Here is a 21,376-nt window from a genome sequence, read left to right on the forward strand (position 1 = left end):
GCGTAGCTGTTTGCCATCTCCCTCCCGTCCCCTCCATTGTTTGAGGTTTTGTTGAGGGGCTTGACAGACACCGCATGTCCCGCTGGAACTGCCCATGCTGTGGAATAACATTGACATAGGGTAAGATTTATGATAATCGATCATCTCCTTTGATTTCTATAATGTTGTAATGCACACCGCGTGAGGGACGCTGCCAGTTTGAGCTCGTGATGTTATTGTGTTAGCCAGAGCTATGCCAAGAAACAGCGAAGCTGTCATCCTCACCAAAACATGTCAAACGTTAGGTAACGCTCAATACTTTAACAATACAAACAAATATTACGTTAAATGCAAGGGGATTTTGTTAATGGATTTACAGCTAACTCACTTGTTGACCTGTAGGTTTATCTTGTATAACGGTTAATGTTAGCTGGCCTGCGAAAACATAGCTAGCGTTAGCATATTTAACGATCAGTGGCTGATGTTAGAATTCATATAATAACCTTTACATCTATATATGAGAGATAAACATGTGCAGTAAATGTTAGCTAAGTGTCAGTTGAACATGAAGCACTCCCCGTCCTTTTGCACTGTGTCATAAGCATAAGTCATACACCAAGAATTTTAATTCTAAAATTAATCCCAAAATTATAATAACCTTAACCTAATCAATGAAGCAACAATGATTAACAGTACAGCCTCAATTTATAGGCTCTCCAGACCCCACCGAGGTGGAAGATGATTGTAGGAGTTACATGCAGACAATTTCTGGAATTGTAGTTTTATCGAAATAACTGATTCATCGTGAATTGTAGTCATGCCGAATTGGAGAGCAGCTCCCGAGGATTAATGAAAAGTTCTTCGGTTATGTTTTATCCATCTGTGCCTTTACTGACTAGTAAAAGCATCTTAAAGAATACGTTTTTGAAACTGAAGTTTGCTTAAACAATTTCTTCTTTAAAGAAGATGGCACATAGAGGTTAGTTATTACTGATTTTAGCTTCTGGTCTGATCAGATGTTGTACATGGTAGTTTCGTTACTATTTTCTTCTTTTGGCAAGACATAGAAAGGAAACCCTTCTGATGTGTCAGTCGGGGTTTTCTGGTTATGCAGGTAACTTCCCTTGCCCAGTTAGTGTAACATGCTGCCTCCCATGTCCCCCTTTCTTTTGAAACATGCCCTCAGGCCCTGTCAGTTTGTCAGATCTAAGATGGGCTGAGTGCAGATGCTGTGATGCAGCACAAATGGAGACAGTGACGCGAGGGAAGTAACTGGTAAATGAAAACAAATAAAAGCAAAGAAGGATATCTTTTCATATCCAACTTTAACGAAATCAGTTTCAAGTCTGGATGGAACAAACCTTCTTGTAGTTTTTGCCATTGTATTATCAGTTTTGACCTCATTTTATACTTGGGTATGGCATTCAGATACTGACATTTCCACTACTGCACTGGTTTTAGGCCCCTCTGGATAGGAGCATACAGCTGGATGCTTAGATTAGACATGAAGGGGAATGAAGTCTGTAAAAAGCTGATGTAAGCAGACAGCCCCTCTAGGACAGCTGGGACAGACTACTGTTGTGTATAATTCTGCTGCTGTCCATATTTCACAGAGTCTCTCTCAGAGCCTCACTTGGTATTTCACATCTCTATAATGTGCAATAATCTGTCACCAGGATTAAGTGGTGGTTTCCAGAGTGTGGTCAGAATTTTATCCTGCTTCTCTAAACCAAAGAAAATTGTGTGTGCGGTCATTAATTTTAACCACAAATATCCATTTAGTTTAACTGAAAAATAGCTATACCCGTTGAGTGTTTTTTGTTTGTCAACTAGTTAATGAGGCCTGATAATACAAGTGCATCTCTTGGTAGCTATCTTAAGATAGCTCTGGCTGTGGCACTGTTACTCATGAGGTGAGTCACAGGCACTCAGACAAGATTAGCTCTTGCAACTTAACACAAGGAAAAGAAGAAGCATATATGTGAAAGATGTTTCTGTGACGAATATGAATTTCTTTACCAGGATCATACCAATGATTAATACATGCAGTCCTTTGTGCATAGAATTGCTCCAAAGTCTAATGTGAATTTGACTATTATAATTCCAATATCATTCAGTCAATGCCATTGTCATTAGAGGGTCACTACTGTGTATCTGCCAGGTCTCTAATGGTAAACAGCACATTTAGGCTGTAGCATTGCGCGCATCCCAGTAATCTCCTTTATGGAGCAAACAGTTTCAGCGTCATTGTTATGTAAGCAGATGATGAATGTTGCCCATGGACTTTGTCTTTCCACAACCATGCTTACTGCTAAACATACACCCCCAAACAGATATGAATTATTGTCTGCATTCACAGCTACAGGCCAAGCACTAAAGTCAGTGATGCAGATGGTACTGAGGTTGTAATGGGTGGTAGGATGTATAACCCTGTACAGTACTGCGTTTTTAAAGTAGCTATTCATGGCATTGCCCTATAAAAACATGTCAGTTTTGCTGCTTTTTATTGTCACTGGATGAAATTAGCACAATTACACAAACGTCTATCTACTTTAAAGCTCACTCAGTTCATTTGTCATGAGGAGCCCTACTCAGCCTGTGAAAACAGTGTAATAATGTCTTCTCCGGCTCTGGAGGGAGCTACAGTCGGAGAAAATAACCCCAAGGATGTCACAGCGATGTCATCAGGATTATCTCAGTTTGGGCTTTTTGGCTTCAGATTTTGAACAGAGAGCCTGTGTTACACGCTAGAGGTGTGGTGTTTGAAAGATTTGGGTGTTTATCAGGCAGCGAGGATTTAATGAAAGATGATATCAAGCTGCATTAAGGGAAGTGTAGGATGCAGGGTTTGGGGGGCGTTTTTTGGGCTCTGCTGCTTCAATTTTGACCATTCTTATAAAAATCCATCTCTCACAAGCTTTCTAACTTTATGATATACAGTGGCACCCATTAATTGATATTTCTTGTGTTTCCAGCAGCAGTGGATTATTTGGAATAAAAGAAATGAATAAATGTAAGAACAGTGACAGTCACTATGGCATGACATTGTTACTATAAGGAAACCCCAAAGGAATGAGCACTTCGCACCAAAGACAGAGAGTAAAAATAAAACACTTAGCAAATTACAGTGCCTTACAGTATAGACTAGCAAATGTTGGTCAATGTTCATTTTCCCAGTTCTCTACTGGGAATTACTCCCTATAAGAAGTCCATCCTGTCTCATTCCTCCAGTCATCCCTTTAAGGCCTGGAATAGTCCCCAGAGAGACAGACAGGAGGAAGTGGGAGGGCTCTTTGTCGCGCCCTCGGCCCTCCCTCTAAAACCGTATTTAGGACATAAAAAAGAAATGAAAATGCATCAGAGTTGCTGCATAGCAGCTGGCTCACCATTGTGACTATATTTTCTCCAGTGAATCCTCAATGAATGGCCTTTCATTTATCTCAAAAATTGCCCTTGACAAATTTAAAAAAAGAGGAGGAATCTTTTAGCTGCTTGAGATTTTAAGGCTTTACTGATGTAATTTAGATCTGTCAAATCCTGAAAAAGACACTAAACAATTAGTGGTTAAAGTGTCCAACAGCAAACACTGTGGGGGGAATGTTTTTATTCATCTGGTTTTAAATGTCATCAACCAAGTGGGAAGGAAAAAAGGAGGAGGGCAACAGAGGGAAATGATGGATGCCGTCAGCAGCGGAGTCAGATATGCTCCATGCACAGACACCAATGATTCACCACACAATAAAACCTAATTAACATTCTCTTTACTTGAGTCTACCTCACCGATAACTGTACAGATTAAGTGAAACATTTAAGAGTTAAGTCAATGTAGAGTTTTGGTTTGTTTTTGTTTTTTTAAATCTATGAAAAAATTGCTTCTTTAATATTCAATATTTCTCTCCTCTGTTGCAAGTAAAGGTGTGTGGGCACCACCCGTCAGTGCAGGAACAGGATGTGATGTCACAGCGATAGCAGCTTCCATCTTTCTGTCCAGCTTCGTGTTTGCGAGTGGGTAGGCCCCTCCCGCTCCAAGGACAGGACATGTTTGAAGTCAAACCCCGGGCGGTGGAGAAGAAAGAGTCCAGCACAGAGACAGGTAGTGGGTTTGTGTTGTGTGCACGTGTGTGATGTATCACATCTATGTTGACACCGCAATACTATCAATGACACTTCCTTATCTCAAAGGCTACAGTATGGCACCTGTAAGCCGTGTGTACCTTTTCAAATGCTGCTCTGCCGATGTCATGCTGCCCTGAAGTACACACTGCTTTGTCTTTGGGCATGATGCTATAGTTAGCCCCATCTGTCCCAGTAAACCACATATTTGCTCAAGTGGAAGGACATTGGCTTGTACAGTGCCTGAGCCAAGAGAACACACGCGCACGCGCGCACGCATATTCAAATGCTTCATCAGCCTGCGCTCGCTGTAAAAACACAAGCACTGCAGCCTGACATTCTTTATCTCACCTCAACCGCATTGTTTTGACCAAATAAAAGCATCCCATATCGTTCAGCTACTAGAGCCTCGAGGCTACATTAGCCCTGCTAGCATAACACTCAAATCTCAGACTCAACCGTCAGCGGTACGATTGCACGGTGGATAATGTAGGCACCAAGCTTTACCAAGGAAGAGGAAGTTGTGAAATAAAATAATGAGAAAGACTGATACCATTCTCGTGTATGGAGACAGTTAGCTTAGCTTAGCATAAAGGATGAAGGAAAGGGGTGTCAGCAAGCCTGGCTCTATCCAATGGTTAAAAAAAAAAAAAAAATCAGCACTTAATCCCTCATGACATCACAACTTGTTGATTTTACGCGTTGTTTTTTTTAACGGATTTAACAAATCATATCTAATATGTGAATTAGTGAGCTTTAGAGGTGCTGGTATGTGGGTTTTTGGACAGAGCCAGGCTAGCTGTTCCCCCGTTCCCAATTTTTATGCTAAGCTAAGCTAACGTGAACATGGTTCATCTCATTCTCATCTAAAAGCAAATAACCCTATTTATCCCTATTTCCCAAAATGTTGAACTCATTTAATGCGAGTCGAGACTATGACTGATATAACTACTAAAACTATTAGTCACGCAATTGACTGGCTGATCAAAAGTAAATTGATATTTCTGATAATAAATCTTGTAACACTTTTATCAAGTAAAAATAAACTTTTTTCAGGTTACATCATTTATTTGATCGAAAAATGCTCTATTCATCATTAGATGCTGGACCCTAAATCTTACTTAATCTGTCCTTTAACCCACAGATGAGGGGCTGGGCAGCAGCGGGAGGCATTACGGCTCTGGCTCAATGGGATCTGGTTCGGCCGGCTCCGGCTCTGTGTACCTGTCAGACAGCCAGGACTGGGTGGTTTCCCCGAGCTGCTCTCCAGACGAAGGCTCCAGCCAGCACACCACCATCTCCCCCTTGCTGGCAGAGGAAACGTTCCGCTACATGAGTAAGTGTCCGTATTAATATTTCACTTTAGTGTTATTTTGGCAGGAAAGATGTAGTTGGACATCACGACACAAATTTTGAGTAAGTTGTTCGAATGAAAATGGCCACAGTATGTCTCTGTCTAGCTTTTCTGTTTGTGTGTCTCTCTGTCTACTTTTCTTTTGATTGTCCGAGCCTGTGCCAGCATCAGTGAGCAGATGGTGTGTTTGTGCGTCTCAATGCATTGGACATGTGAGGGATTCATTTTGTACAGTGCACATCTTCTTCAATTAAAATCACAGGGATTTACTGTGGATATTATTTGGCACAGGGGTTGTCATTGTGTCTATTTGCCTTTGCCTGTGTGCGCTAGACAGCTCTGACACTGTGTGTGAGTGTGTGTGTGAGTGTGTGTGTGTGTGTGTGTGTGTGTGTGTGAGTGTTTGTGAGTGAGTGAGAGAGAGAGACAGTGAGCAAGAGGAATCCAGAGATCCAGCCAGAGTTAAGTGTAGCTGAGTTCAAAGCCAGGGCCAGAGTCACGGGACAGAGAGTGATGAGGAGTGGAGGGGGCAGGCAGAGTGGATAGATAGAGGATGAGGACAGGGCAGTAGAGAGAAGAGTCGAGGGCCATGCCGCCATGCCGGTTTTAAACAACCACAATGAAGAGGTTTTACGATAACTTTGCTGAGGAAGGTGAGCGCAGGCGTTGGCGCGGTGCTCGTTGTGTGCCTCACAGACTAGAGAGAGAGACAAAGAGAGACATGTTAGCCGGTGTGACTGTAGAAGCAACTTCGGTCATGTCTGCAAGGTTAGGCAAGCATGACGGGGTGGAGGGGAAACTATGCGTGTGTCTGTTTCTTACTGTGTCTAAGTAAAAGCCTTGAAAGACAGGAAGTGGGCATTTTGTGGTATGCGGGAACAGTGTTGACAGTTGGATTGACTTCCTTTCACTTTTTTTTTTTTTCTCACACGCTTAACTTGCAATACACTTTTCTACTCTGCATTTGTGTTGCTTATTTAAATAGATCTGACCAGATTTTTTACAGTGTATAAATTTGTTTTCTCTGTACGTTCCATTAACTCTGCTGATGTTTGACCTATATAACTGTAAAGTTGTAAAGTTTGGAGAGGAACACAGAGAAAAAGATGAGGTTACACGACAAGGGGGTGTTCCAAAGTTAATTTCCTGAACACAATATAGAAGATTCAAGCTGTCAAGTGTAACATGGTAGGTGGAGAAAGCTTTTGTTTACATGATTTTGTATCAAGTCTTGCACGTGTGAAAGAAGAGGTACAGTAAGGGAGTGTCGGTTTCATACTCCTGCTCGTTCCACTTCTGCGGTGTAAAATCAAACGCGGCCTATTTATAGTGCTTGATCCACTTGCAGAGACATGGCATGTCAATAAGTGAACGCCCCCTGGTTGTCATAAGCCAAACATACAGTATATATTAAGAAATGTGGAGCGCGGTTTTGACATATTTACACAATGCTGACAATGTTTTAATAGCCTAAACATTTCAGTACTCCCATATGATGATACAAGCATCTCAAGTATCAAGTATCCAGTTTTTGTGTCATGATGTGAAATCAGAAGGGGGAGCTGTCTCGCTGATTTGGCAAAAATGGTATTTGAACAGCAGATATTACAGACAATTACAACCGTAGTTTCGTGCAAAGGCAAATTATGTTTGTTTAAACAACCCGAATGCAATGTGCCTCGTGATTTTTTTTTTTGTTCATGAAATGTAAAACACCCTTGGAAATGCAAATTTTATAATTTTTAACCCAGATATAGTTGAATGAGGATGAAATATTGTTTGTTATTGTTCTGTGAATCTGTGAAAGTAGTAGCTCTGTCTGTCCAAGTTTTCATAATATATTTTCATGTGGTTTTAGCTGTGGAAAGAGATGAGTCAGTGTATTCCCACGTGGACAGGATTTAGAGGATCAAGCCGTAATTGATTCTAATGCTTTCTAGTCTGGGAAACTCTAGATCTGACCTTGCGTGTGTGTGTGTGTGTGTGTGTGTGTGTGTGTGTGTGTGTGTGTGTGTGTGTGTGTGTGTGTGTGTGTGTGTGTGTGTGTGTGTGTGTGTGTGTGTGTGTGTGTGTGTGTGTGTGTGTGTGTCCTGCCTGATCCAACCTCACAAACCCACACCAGCAATGCAATTATAAGGCCTATGGAATAGTTACTGTAGAGTATTACACAAAAGCATCATTAAAATTGACAGAATTGTTTTATCTTGTCTCTGTCTTGGTGCAATGTACAGATCCTCATGCTTGTCTCCAACTTTCATATTCAGTTGAGCAGAAGTAATCGTGGACATTGACATTAGCATTTTGACCCAGCTGTATTGATAATTCTTAGATTTTTTTGTGTTTGTAGTAATTACTTCTTACATTATGCTTTTAGATTGTAAAATAAACAAATCTTGTACCTGCAGCTGGTGTAATCGGAGTTTATGGTGCCAAAGGTCCAACCAACCATGAATCGAAAGGGCCATGGTGTTTCTTAACAAGTCACCCATTGAACATTGAATTGTGTTTGTGTGTGTGTGTGTGTGTGTGTGTGTGTGTGTGTGTGTGTGTGTGTGTGTGTGTGTGTGTTTGTGTGTGTGTGTGTGCGCATACAGTCCATGAATCAGTATCAAAAAGACAATACTAATTTTATAACTCATTGGACTTTGCAGTTATGCAGTTTACAGTGACCAGAGTTCAGATACTTTCTTCTACTTCCACAACTCACACTAATGTGCGATTGTGTCTGTGCAGCGTGTGACTCCATTTGGATTAATATCTTTAGTTTTTTAAGTAGTATTTGGTAGAATATGATCAAACTTGACCATGGACATAATTTATATGACACCATACTTAGCCTACCAGGTAAAAACGTGTGTGTGTGTGTGTGTGTGTGTGTGTGTGTGTGTGTGTGTGTGTGTGCAAGCACATTGGGAGACAAAATGTCACACAGTAACACGAGAGACTATATGCATTGTGTATGTACTGTATCTGTCTTCTTGTGTAACAAAAGAAAGCTCTGTTGGGCAGAGGTTATTTTTAACTGCTGGTTGTTGGAGGAGAGTGCAGTGTCCAGATCCAGAGGTCACTGTGGGCCTCAGATTACTGGAGCACAGCTCTCATCCCTCTGAGCAGCTGTTTCACTTGAGGCTGCCTGGGCACGCTCATTACATTTAATCCCCAGTGAAACTTAGATTGCTCTTATTACAATAAATCTACCAAAAAAAAAGAGAGGAGAGAGAAAATCAGCAATGAAAATTTGCAAAGCTGTTTGGAGAAAAAGTGATCAGTCTCTTACCTTTAGTGTGGCTAACGGATGCATGACTATAATACTCTGATTACACTTAATAACTGTACATATCAGTGTTTATTTCCTCAGGGCTGAGTCAAGTAAATAATTACTCGATCAACAGAAAATTACAGTGATCAATTATCAACTATTTTGCTAATTGATCAAACTTTTGGGTACTTTTTCAAGCAAAAACTCCTAACATTTTCCAGCTCCAATCTCAAATTAGAGATTTTCCACTCTTTTATGTTTTATACAATTTGTAAATTGAATATCTTTGAGTTTTGGGGTGTTGGTTGGACAAAAAAAAGGTTATTTAAAAACATCTAATTTGGCTCTGGGAATTGCTTTTTTTTTTTGTATTTTCTGCCTTTTCAGTTATGAAAATAATTGTTAGTTGCTCTTGTATTATTATTTGATTAATTTAAATAAGGAGTACATTTAAATTCTTTTTCATATTTCGTTTCACCTCCTGGTGATGTAATTGCAAGTTTTGTCATGGTCTGAATGTGACTATTAAGGTGTTGTCAAATATGGTCGGGTCGTCTTTTTCATCAAATCAAAGGAAAAAGCGAGGTGAAGATTTGAAAAAGCAGAGTAAATCCAGAGTATGGAGTCTGTCCTCAATCTGTTAAAGGGCCTCTTAAGTCAAAACAGATGGTGCAATGATTAGAGATGCCACTTTTCTTTAAACAGGTGGAAGTGGGAGCAGTGCAGCGCTGGTGACACCCACTCAGGTGCTAAAAGCGGCCCAGACTAATTGATGTGTAGATATTCTGACTCAACAAACTAATGTTTCTATATGAAGTTGATTTATTGAAGCTTCAGCTTTTATTCTCTGCTCCTTACTTCTCTCTCTTGCCTGTCTTTACTATTCTTTCCCTCCTTTTCTTCTTTCTTTCTTTGTCCAGTTCATCTTAAAACAAGCTGGTTACTCCTACACCTTTTTGAACTGCTTTTCCCTTCTTTTCTCTCTTCTATTTCTCACTAGCATATCTTGCTTTGGAGCCCTCCTCTTATTCCCATCCTGGCTCCCAGAGCCTCTCCAAAGGTATCTTTCTCTCCCTATCTGTCTGTTCTGCTCTGCAGCTCCCTCATTTAGTTCCAGAGTGAGAGAGGGGCTTCAGTCCTCAGCGTGGCTCTGACAGCTGTACTTAAACTTGGATCTGGAAGCATTCCAGAGCCACAGACCTGGAGCCCCTCTCTGCTTTTTGCATGTAGATGACAGCAGACAAATGATTTGCATAGTATAAGTCTGCTGTCTGCCACTGTAGACAGCTTGTAGTACTGTTGCACTGTGTTTGGTCTATTTGTGTGTGTGAAGGGCTACTGTGACTCTTAATTCCTTTCAGACCACTAGCAACCACATTGTGGATATCCCAAATTACTTTCCACAGCATCAGTTGTGCTTCAGCAATATACTTGACAAACAGTTTAAACACACCATTTAATGACTGGCTGCTGATGCTACATTGAGCAACTGTCTGCTCACGTTGCTTGTGGTCGGAAATTTTTTTAAGTAGTAGGTAAAGCTGGCATGCTACAGAAGTGTGTCCATTAGTTGGGAGTGATATGGTGGATTTTTTTTTTTTTTTAAATTTTAAATGTTTTTGTCTTTGTGTGGAGTTCACTGAATGCACAATTTGCATGCACATGCCACAATGTGCATGCTAAATTGCATATGTGTGTGTTTATGTGTGTCCAATAAGTAAAATGTATTCTCTGGCCAGTCCTCAGTGCCGATCGTGTGGAGCAGATGACCAAAACATACAATGACATCGAAGTGGTCACACACCTTTTGGCTGAGGTAGGTGTCACCTTGCTTGTAACAGCTTTTTTTCCACTAAGAAGCAGCATCTAATTGGCTGATTGACCCTGGGTGTCCTGTGTTCTTATTGGATAGCGGGACAGAGACTTGGAGCTGGCAGCTCGGATTGGTCAGTCCCTCCTGCAGAGAAACCATCTGCTGCAGGAACGCAATGAGGCCTTAGAGGAGCAGCTAGCACAGGCCCTGGACCAGGTAGCTTAAAATTTTTAAATGGAGGATTACACTTGAAATTTAAAAGCTTGTTTCACAATTTCTTTAAATTATAGCCACGGAAAAGAGGTGTATGACTGTGGAGGATGGTGATCTAAATGGAATGGCTTAAGTATGAAGAATAATTAAAATAAGTGCAATTAAAAACAAAAATGTAGCCAATGAAATTGTCTTCTAGAGCTAAGGGGTAAACACTTAAGTGTGTCATTCATGAAGGAACATAAGGACATCTCAAAAAAAAAAAAAAAACAGATACTACAGTGAAGTGCATTTACATTTTTTAAGACAATTTGTTTTGTCTTTAAAACAAAGGAAAATTCAGAATCAATCAAAATTAATGAATGAATTTAACAAGACACAAAAAAAATGTGTCTAACAATTTCAAGGGTTTCAAGGATATAACAGGAAACTGCAGATTCCCCGTTCACATACAGACTAATCACTCCTCCGAACCTTCCCCTCCGGCCAGGTTCATCAGCTGCAGCATGAACTCAGTAAGAAGGATGAGTTGCTGCGGATGGTTGCCAGCGCCTCAGAAGAGAGTGAGACCGACTCCAGCATGTCCACCCCCCTACAGCAGCCTCAGCCGCCAATGGGATGCACTGCCGCCGCTGCACTCAGTCAGCTGGAGTGTCTGCAGAGCAAACTGCAGGAGCTGGAGGAGGAGAACCTGGCACTGAGGTCTGAGGTACGAGGTAGTGACAAATACAGGGTAGTTGGTGGAGACGATGCATCACTGGAACAAAAAATAATAGGAAGTGAAATGGGAAGCATTAAAATATAACCGCGTTTTGAGAAGTCAGTATAATTACTGCTGCAAATTACAGAGAGGATTGGCAGGTTTTGCCCCACAAGAGTACATTTTACATTTCACGTCATCAGGTGATTTGGTGAGACATCTGAATTAATACAAAGGGAGACTAATTTATAAAACATAATGAAATACAAACTAATTGAAAGTTTCTTGTGCTGCAAGAAAAAGTCTCAAAAGCCGCAGTGTAAAAAGAAGTTCATAGATTTATCCTTCGGATTGGTGTTTTGATACAGTTGTAATATTTTAATGTCATTGTCCTGATTATCAAGCTTCCTGCAGAAGTCCATTTTAGGTTGATAAAGTGTGCTGACAGAAGAAGTAGTCAGTGGGTCACTGGTTTGTTGAATTATGAATTTGTCATTGGAGGTACTGAGTGGTTTTTCCGTAATGTATCCGTTCCAGGCATGTCAACTGAAGAGAGATACTATCACCTATGAGGAGAAGGAGCAGCAGCTAGTTAGCGACTGTGTCAAGGAGCTCCGTGAGTGAAAAGCAAACACACAAAGACAATCACACAAACACACAAAGGCACATTCTTAAATGTGTAGTGCTCTTTTTTAACTTATATTGGTTTGTGTGCGTGTGTTTGTTCCCAGGTGAGTCCAACAGCCAGATGGTGTCCCTGACAGATGAACTATCTCAGAAGAACGAGGAGCTGCTCAGGCACCAGGAGGAAATTGCTCAGCTGCTCTCCCAGATAGTGGAGCTGCAACACAGAGTGAAGGAGGTGAGGAGAGGGGGCAGGTGGCAGAATGAACTATTGTTCCAGATAAAATACTGTATATACATAGATAATCGGTTTATTAGGATTTAATTCCAGCTCTGTAATTCCATAGTTGATAAATTGCCTCAATCTCTTTTTTCTTCAGTTGAAACCAATTTTAAGTTGTTGAGGATCTTTTGTATGGAATCAAAACTGTACTGCAGTGTAATTAGCTTTATTTAGAGCTGAAACGATAAGTCACTGAATTCATTGAATGAAAAGAATATTCATTTGCAACAATTTTTTCAAATAAAAACACCAAACATTCCCTATTTCTAGTTTATTATTATGAGGATTTGCTGATTCTCTTTAGCTACTGGGCAGTAAACGGAATATCTTCGGGGTTAATACTGTATGTTGGACAAAAGAGGAAATACATTACAGTACATTTTATGTTATAGAACATGTTAAAAACTCATCATTTAGTTTGATAGTGCAGGAGGTAATGCATTTATCTTTTCTACATAGTAGTGATGTTTTATTACATCTAGGTATAATGAAATAAATGGTGTCACATTGACCTGGCACTGTTCGATTATCACAGTCCACAGGTGAATACATTTATTGTGTGTGTAACAAACACAAAGTGTGCGTGTCTCTTTAAATGCTCGTGTTGTGTGTTGTTTCCCCGTAGCTGGCTTTGGAGAAAGAGGAGCTGAGGATCCACCTGCAGGCCTCCAAAGATGCTCAGAGACAGCTCACAGCAGAGGTACCATCTCGCACAAGTGCAAAGTTAATCATTAGACCTGGACCAGTTTTATTTTAAACTGGTCCAAGATAAAAATTTTACCCAGTACGTACAGTATCTGTAAAAAATGAAATATAAATAATTTTTAAAATTAAATCCTTAAATAACTAAACTCATTTCATTTTAAAAGTTGAATAACCAATTAAGTGCATCACTTAAATAGTGGTTAAAACTCTGTTTTAAATTATTTATTATGTTAATTTTGTAAATCCATTAATGGCTTTAGCAATTTATTTAAGATAATTCAACTGACAAATTGATTTATAAGTTTACAGTTTGAATACATGCCTACTTTAAATAACTATTTAAGTCTTAACTTAATTTTATTTCATTAATTGCTGGATAGGAACAAATTCATTTGAATAACCACTGCTTGCATGTGTGTGCGCGCGCATGTGTGCCCCAGCTGAACGAGTTGACAGAGAGGAATGCCGAGTGTGTAGAGATGCTCCATGAGTCTCAGGAGGAGATCAAAGAACTGCGCAGTAAAAACACTCCTTCTGCTGGGATGCGGAGGCACCTTTCCTATGGCCTCTACCCCATGGTGAGTGAAACACACTCTGACATTTACATAGCAGCACAGAAAAGAAGATACAGATTATAGATTCACAACACTCTTCTAAAATAAAGACACATAATGGACCAAAAGTGTAAATCTATTACAAAAATTTGAGGAGAATATATCTTTCAGAATATTTAAATTTACTAATATACATATTACAGTTGCTGATTAGTATATTTCCTCTTGAACACAGATTTGCCTCTTATGAGTCTTAATTCATCTAATTCAGCTGGTGTCACAAAATGATGTGTGTACGTCATGCTAATACAAGCGGGTCCCTGTATTGTGTCTATTGTGCACAAGGACGCATGCACCACAACAACCATTCCTACCGTCATTTTCTAGCTACGACACTGATTGACAGTTGGTGTCGGTAACGCGCAAAGAAGCGTAGCAATGTGTCAGTAAAGGCATCGAGGAAGACCGCAAGCTGGCAAACATGGATGTCAGCATTGCACAAAGTATGAAAAAAATGTAAAGCTTTGATCCAAGTAGCCTTCAACCAAATGGCTAAAGATTGAGTACAAATTAAAAAGGAGTGTTTCTGAATGCCACTATACAATAAAACTTGTTGGCTTACAAGAAAACCTCCAGAGGGCACCTTCAAACTTTGTGTGTGTGTTTGTGTGTGTGTGTGTGTGTGTGTGTGTGTGTGTGTGTGTGTGTGTGTGTGTGTGTGTGTTGTGTGTGTGTGTGTGTGTGTGTGTGTGTGTGTGTGTGTGTGTGTGTGTGTGTGTGTGTGATTGTGTGTGTGTGTGATTGTGTGTTCGTGTTCAGGACTCCCTGGCAGCAGAGATCGAGGGCACCATGAGGAGAGAGCTGAGTGTAGAAGAAGAGACAGCCTTTCAGGACCAAAGGTTAGAAAACCAAACGCCTCACTTCAGAATCGAGAGAACACTCAGGCTAAGTTTGAGGTGGTGTCGGGGAGAGACAGGAGAGAGAAGACGGCTGCGAGTTTCTGCTATTTCACAACAATTTAATCCCACTTCCCAAGCCAGACTCTTATCGAGTGTGCCTGTAATATATTGAGTCCAATTTATACCCATTTTTAAATCATGGCTGTTTTTTTTATAGAACCCTTCGACTACTTGGGTCAGATGGCAATGATGATGCAGACCGGGCAGGCTATAATCAATGTCATGAATGGCCTTCGATAACTTCTGGTTCAGTAGTCGACAGTTTATTGATAATTTGTGGCCCCTTGTCTCTGACCTTTGACATCTTCCCCCTGCAGAATATCCCAGAAGCGAGTCTTCCAGACAGTCCGCTCCGTCAACGCCTCGGCATCGCGGGCAGCTTCAGCCACCCCTCCAATCCCCGGCTCAGGACAGAGCTCTCTAGTGATGACTGCACAGCCGTTCCAGTCCACTCAGGGGTACGTTGCAAAAAAAAAATTGGCTTCCTTACCTTAAGGATGAAGTTTGAAGCTCTTCACCTCAATAAATGTGTCTTTGTCTGCAGGGAGGAGGTGCGAATGGGCCAGCCTGGCTCTCCTGGTGGCAACGACCTCACCAGAGCCCTCCACCGCCTGTCGCTGCGACGGCAGAACTTCCTGTCTGAGCGACAGTTCTTCCAGGCGGAGCGCGAGAAGAAGCTGCAGTCCCTGTCAGGGGCAGACGGAGAGGGCAGCAACTGCAGCTCACCGATGGGCAGCGTGCTCTCCTCTTTCTCCAACCTGTCAGAGCTCTCCATCAGCTCCAGTGTTTTCAAGACCTTCCTGCCTGAGAAACTTCAGATTGTCAAACCCATGGAAGGTAACGTTACTAATTACCACAAAGCAGCTTAAGTTGAGGAAAGCAATTGGATGATTGAATATTGACGAATTTGATGAACTGATTAAATTTAAACCGAGAAAAGCAGTGATGTCACAAAGGCCTGCAAAAATCAGATACTTATAAGTGTCTATAAAATAGTGAAAATTCCACAATAATAATTTATCAGACCAATCGGTTTACTATCATAGGAGACTTAAAAAAGTATTGAATTTTAGGCATTTTGCTTAAAAAGTTGCTAAAATGATCAATCTTTTATCAGATTTGTTGCTGGTTAATTTTCTGTTGCCACTTTGTTTAGTTCAGAGAGTTATTAAGAGACCTACAGTTAAAAAGGAGAAAGTAAAGTACAGGATCATGTGTGAACTAGCTAACCTGTGATAATGTCTATAATGTTAATATTATTAACTCGCTTCTGTAGTACTTCTGTGTATTTTTTCATGAGCTGAGAATGGCTGTATCACACATGAACAGGGTCAAAAACATCAACCTAAGTCTCTTCGAACAGATACAAGTTTATGTTGGAAGCAACTAAGTGGTGGCAGCAGCATATAATCACATTTATTCCCTCCTATATGTACAGCATAATACTAACCGTGCTCTCTCTTAACTCTACATGGTACCTAACTTGTAGAGTAAATCGATTTTTACTAAGCTGTGGAATAATTCTGAGTTTCCATTTTCAGGCTCACTGACACTCCATCACTGGCAGCAGCTGGCCAAACCCCACCTGGCCACCATCCTGGACCCACACCCAGGGATAGTGACCAAGGGTTTCCGGCCACTGGCTCAGGATGCTGTCTACCGCCTGTCTGACATGGAGGAGGATGAAGAGGATGAGGAGTACAGAGGGACTGTTGTCCTTGAGAAGGGGGCGGCAGAGCGGGGTAAGGAAGAGGAGGATGAGGAAGAGGAAGAAGGCGGGATCACCTTCAAGGTGCGCTACACATCTACGCCAGAGGAGAGGAAGGACAGAAAGCATACGGTGTCACCTCTCCCTGTCCAACCTCTCTCCCCAACCGTGCCCACATCTTCCTCCTCGGCCGGATCAGACCTCTGTACGACACCTGCACCTCATCATGTCTCTGAGACCTCCAGTCTATCATCTCAGCCCATTCCAAGAGCTTCTACAGCAACGGTCCAACCACAGAGTCAAAATTGCACGTCAGCATCAACAACAGCATCTTCCTCTGGTAAATACGGCACAATGGGGACGTTTGGGCTTTGAAATGGAAATGTACAGTGTACTGTATTTCAATGAGGAGTTTTAAGATGTACATATTATCGCTCATCGCTCATTGCTAGTGAGTTTGTTTTTCTCATCACCCGAGTTGTTGTGTGTTCAGTCCAAAATCCAGGAAAGTGCCAGAGCTCCACCTTCTCCACCTACACCTTCACGACCTGCCGCATCCTGCACCCCAGCGACATCACACAGGTCACCCCAAGGTAAGTCGTCTTAAAAGGATAAAGAAGCTCTTAATGTCAATTCTTAATGTCATTCCCCACATTATACCGTGGGGAATGACAGGAAATTGAGGGGAAAATACTAAGTGACATCCTACAAGGTTTATGCGTCAGATACAAGCAGGATGCTTTGAAAGATACAGGCTGACAAAGAGAGCCATAAAGAGCTCCTATAGAAGCATGTGAAGGCAATTAACCGTTCGCTAAGTTCTGCCCCCTTAGCTTTGTGCCCTGGCGTGACGTGCAGTTTACACTGATAACAATTGCTAATTTTCTTTTATCCAGATAGGAGGTAACTTCTGAAACAATTGGTCTTTTGATTTCAGACGGAGGTACACAAAAGTAGCTTCTCATCTCTCGCCGGTGAAATGTCAGCTATCCCCAGCGGCTTTTATCAGCTTTAGCTAGCTAGTTAATTGATCTAATGTGAGCTTCATGAGTTGGTTGAAAACGCCGTCTCCAGCTGACTCGTCTCATAAGAACTCTGTTAAAACAAAGCAGAGCTCTAATGCAGTTGATGGCTTCATACATGGTATTCTGCTTAAGGACTGAGGCTAAAGCGAACAGCTACCAGGCAAAAAGGGATCCTCACCAGCTGATTATCCATGTAGAAGATAAATGAACGCAGCTAAGGAAACAGCATTGTTCTGGCCTGCTTAGCTTACACATTGGTTGGTTTTTTTTCAAAAAGTATGTTTTCATTTTTAATGTTAGAGGAAAAAAAGGCATTTAGGGTGATCATTAAATTAAGTGTTTGGCAAACGTAATGCTATCTCAGGTAACAACTGCTGTAGTGTTAAATTCCCCAAATGCGCTAAAGAGCAGGACAGAGATGCTAACGCTAGCTAAATCTCTGATAGCATCCAGACCATCATTGTCTGGGGGAGAGCGTTTAGTGAACAGCCAGTTACAAGTCTTGACGTATAAAACAGCCATTGTTCAAAATCATGGTGCTCACACGCATCTCTTTTCTCCCCTTGTCTGTGTCTGTGTTTTCAGCTTTCAGTCATCTCTCTTGGCCAACACACCCAGCTCCATGAGGACAGGTCCCAGTACCCCTGTGACTCCCTGCAGACTGAGCCTGGGTGACTCCTTTCCCCCTCGGCGCCCCCTAGTGCCCACCAGCAGCCTGGCCAAGCTGGTCCTGGAGAGGGGCATTTCTGCACAGGTGTCCACTGACACCCCACCTTCATCCCCAAGACCCACACCCCGGCAGCCCCTCTTCCGTTTCCTCCCAAACACACCCCCGAACTCTCCCTCCCACTCACCTGCTCCCTCTCCTGTGCCCACGGAGTCCCGCCAGCACCCAGCCGACAATTTCCTAGCCTCGCGGCCGGCAGAGCTTTTTCTCCAGGACGTTTATGGGCTGAATCTGGGCCGCGCCCCACATCCCGACCTACCGAGCCCCTCCCAGGAAACCCCAGCCCTTGTCCCTTCAGGCCGAGCCAGGCCTGAGCCAGTCAATGTCAGCCTGGTGGAGAGGCTGCGGCGGCTAGGATTCACTAAGGTGCTCCACGGTTCGGAGTCTGAGGCTTCAGTGCTGCGCCAGGATTCTGCCACTTTTGTGTCGGCAGGCGGAGGGAGCCTACTGGACGGCCTGAGGCGCAACCAGAGCCTCCCGGCCATGATTGGTGCTAGAGCAGGAAAGTCAGCCGGTAACCCCACACCTCCTCTTCACCCCACCTCCCTGGCCCTCCCCCCACCACCGTGGGGAAACCCTAAAGAGCGGCGCCGGCAACTCGCCTCCGTCTCCCATGTCCCGTCAAGTTCAGCCAAGCGTTGAAGAGGAGGATGGACTGGGAGGGCATACACTCAAGAACATGAACCTCCTCCTTTACACCTCCATCCCCTTATTCCTCCTCTCATCTCTCTTCCTTTCTGCCTTTGGAGAGATGAGTCAGGGCATCGGTGGGCAAAACAATCCCTCCTTTTTATGACATAGTTTTAAAGCACAATTTAACTAAACTGACTGTTTTTAGCGACACTGCAGTGTCTGTGTGTGTAGGTGTTAGCTCTGAAGCTAGTCATTACGGCCTTAGCTTGCCTCTGAACAGGTTATTCAGCTCTGTACCTTCTCAGTCGTGTATGAATTAGGTTCTGTAGTTTTCCTGTGAGGCTCTGGATGTTCAGGCCCAGGGAGAGGGGGGAAGGAACATGCAAGTGGATGAGGGTTTGTGGAAGTGGATTAGAAACGAACAAGAGGTAAGGCACAGTAGAGCTCTAAAGAGAAGAGTGTGTGGTCTCCGCATGTTTATTCATGTGAGTAGAGGAAGCAAGTGCAAGAAAGTAAAGGTGAAGAAAGAAGGACTGAGCATCCAGAGTCTTTCCATTTCAAGGGCTTGTTCTGTAGTGGACTGGAAAAGCTTTAGTCTGTAATAAAACAGCATCATGTTAGCCGACCATGCTCTAACACATAATGAATGGATTTAGGACCTCTGCCTAAAACCTTTACAGTCGGAAGAGAAAGGATTCAACTTGCTTTTATTAGTTGAGGACTAGAAGACTTTTAAGTACTAGCCAGCTTAGCAGCAAACTGCCAGGCTCATTTTGTTGTCAGACCATGCCTCTAACAAGCCAGTATTAATATTATAATAATTTTACAATAGACCATTGTTGCACGGCTGTCTGGTGACCGTCCACATGCCCCGCCCCTTTTCCTGCCTCCTGCAAGCGTCTGCATGACACGTCAAAAGCAACCCTGCCTACAGGTCCCAGCATGCACCTGTCAGCAGACGGGTGGGGCCAGGCTGAAGGCGAGGTCAGAACCAAATCAGACGCCTGGCAAAAAAAAAAAAAAAAAAAAAAAAAGTAAAAAGGACCTGCCTTTTCTTTCAGGTCCTGGTGTTTTGTGTGTTTTTAATGTTATGAAGCCTTAAGTAGACGCCAGCACTGCTCTTATTTGTGTTCCCGTTAAGCCATGTTCGTATATATTAGTTGCACTCAGTGGGATTTGGAGGTTGAGGTTGTGTTCATTTGAGGATCACTGCTTAGTTGAAGACATTTCATCACAGCCTTGGGCTTTAAAAGAAAACCGTGAATTTTGTCATGTCAGTTTTCAGCCACTGCGTTTATCTCAGGCCTGTGGGACGTTCAGGTTCAGTCTGTTTAGAGGGGGGAAGACCACTGACACATTATTTCAGTTGTATATTACATCCAGGTTTATTATGAGTGGTTGTTTTTCTGTTTAAAATGGTTGTTGGGGGGTTATCTCATTGTGTCTCATATTTGGTTCACAGTTTAGCCAGAAGGTAGGATTATTAATATAGGAAACCATCATATTCATTCTACGTTCTAATTATAACATCATATAATATCATGTTTAGATACAAGGGAGCTTAGAGCTTTGTGCTTGACCCCTGTGACCCTTCAGCCGTCAGTGCTGCTGTCCCTAACATTCGTTAGTCCAACCAGACTTCCCCACTCAGTTACTGCACTTTTACTTTTTTATTTAGCCTTTGTTTTACTGACATCACTATTTGAAGTATATAAATACTAACATAATGAGAAGATTTAGCATAATGGGTGACTGTTGTAACAATGTCGGCTAACATTTTGCAATAAGATTTTAATATATGTAGCATTTTTTTTTCTTTTTTCTGTTTTGCTTTTCATATGTAGAGGCCCACAGAAGGGAATCCAAATCAAGCCAAAAGCGATATTTTTATTTCTGAAGAAATGGAATACTTGGGCTTACACACGTGTATATGTGAAGTTATTTTTTGCTCAATACCTGTAACATATTTAACAATGGAAGAAGAGCTTCAGTTTAATGTTCTGTATGTTTGTAGGATTGGAGAGAAGAGGAAAGAAGGCACATTCAGACTGTTCATATCTTTAGATTAGTTGTAGTCATTTCCACTCCTTTCAGTAAAGCAGGAGGTTCAGGTTTGTATCTTTCTTTGGCTAAGATATAAAATGTCCTCTTCATGTCTCCCCTCTTAAGATCATGATCCTCGGTAAGCTACTTATGGGTATTATTCAGTTGCCTCTTTTTTAAAATAAAGCAATGGAAACCAAACCCACTGACTCACCTACTGGTTTATTGTTACTCAGACTTGATGAAAGAACCTGTGCAGCGAGTCTTGACCGAAAAATCAGTTTTTGTAAGATGTCACGCACAGAAAAAAGGTCTGAATTTGATTTTTATTTCAATTTACAGTACAGATAAGTTTTGTGTACTGTAAATTGTTAGCATACAGGTCCTTATGTCCATGTCCCGCAGTTAAGTAGCAACATTAGCATTAAGTTAAAGTCGTGTTTCTGGCCAATATTCACTCTACTATCTCTGTTTTTGGTCTCCATCGTCTCTTTAGAAAAATATCTAGCTCTTGAGCTACTAAATGCACACCCTATATTTGCTAATGAGTTTCTGACTGTCTGTCTGCTGCTAGGCAGGTAGCGCAGTGGGTATTTAGAGCTTTTTCACGGAAAGCGAGAGTGAACCAAAATAGTAAATTTACAGACCAAACAGCTAAACAATGAGCTGAAACTCACTATACAG

At 41.9% G+C, this 21,376-nt stretch overlaps 1 protein-coding gene across 5 annotated transcripts; it reads left to right on the forward strand.

Annotated features, from left to right (window-relative positions):
* The first annotated feature begins 5 nt into the window (after positions 1-5).
* trak2 (trafficking protein, kinesin binding 2) lies at positions 6-20,893 on the forward strand. Of its 5 annotated transcripts, none has more exons than XM_040142090.1 (17): positions 6-120; positions 3,890-4,072; positions 5,237-5,428; positions 9,706-9,765; positions 10,445-10,521; positions 10,618-10,734; positions 11,222-11,440; positions 11,969-12,047; positions 12,163-12,293; positions 12,964-13,038; positions 13,484-13,621; positions 14,417-14,496; positions 14,874-15,014; positions 15,101-15,393; positions 16,098-16,604; positions 16,758-16,857; positions 17,875-20,893. In XM_040142090.1, the coding sequence occupies exons 2-17, from the start codon at positions 4,018-4,020 to the stop codon at positions 18,656-18,658; spliced, it is 3,048 nt and encodes a 1,015-aa protein (XP_039998024.1). In that variant the 5' UTR covers positions 6-120; positions 3,890-4,017; the 3' UTR covers positions 18,659-20,893. The 5 variants fall into 5 exon arrangements, with proteins under 5 accessions (XP_039998024.1, XP_039998023.1, XP_039998025.1 ...); XM_040142089.1 differs by having other exon boundaries at positions 3,895-4,072; XM_040142091.1 differs by lacking the exon at positions 9,706-9,765 and having other exon boundaries at positions 3,895-4,072.
* The last annotated feature ends 483 nt before the right edge of the window (positions 20,894-21,376 follow it).

This window comes from Xiphias gladius, chromosome 13 (genome assembly GCF_016859285.1).
Source record: "Xiphias gladius isolate SHS-SW01 ecotype Sanya breed wild chromosome 13, ASM1685928v1, whole genome shotgun sequence".
Taxonomy (NCBI): Eukaryota; Metazoa; Chordata; class Actinopteri; order Istiophoriformes; family Xiphiidae; genus Xiphias; species Xiphias gladius.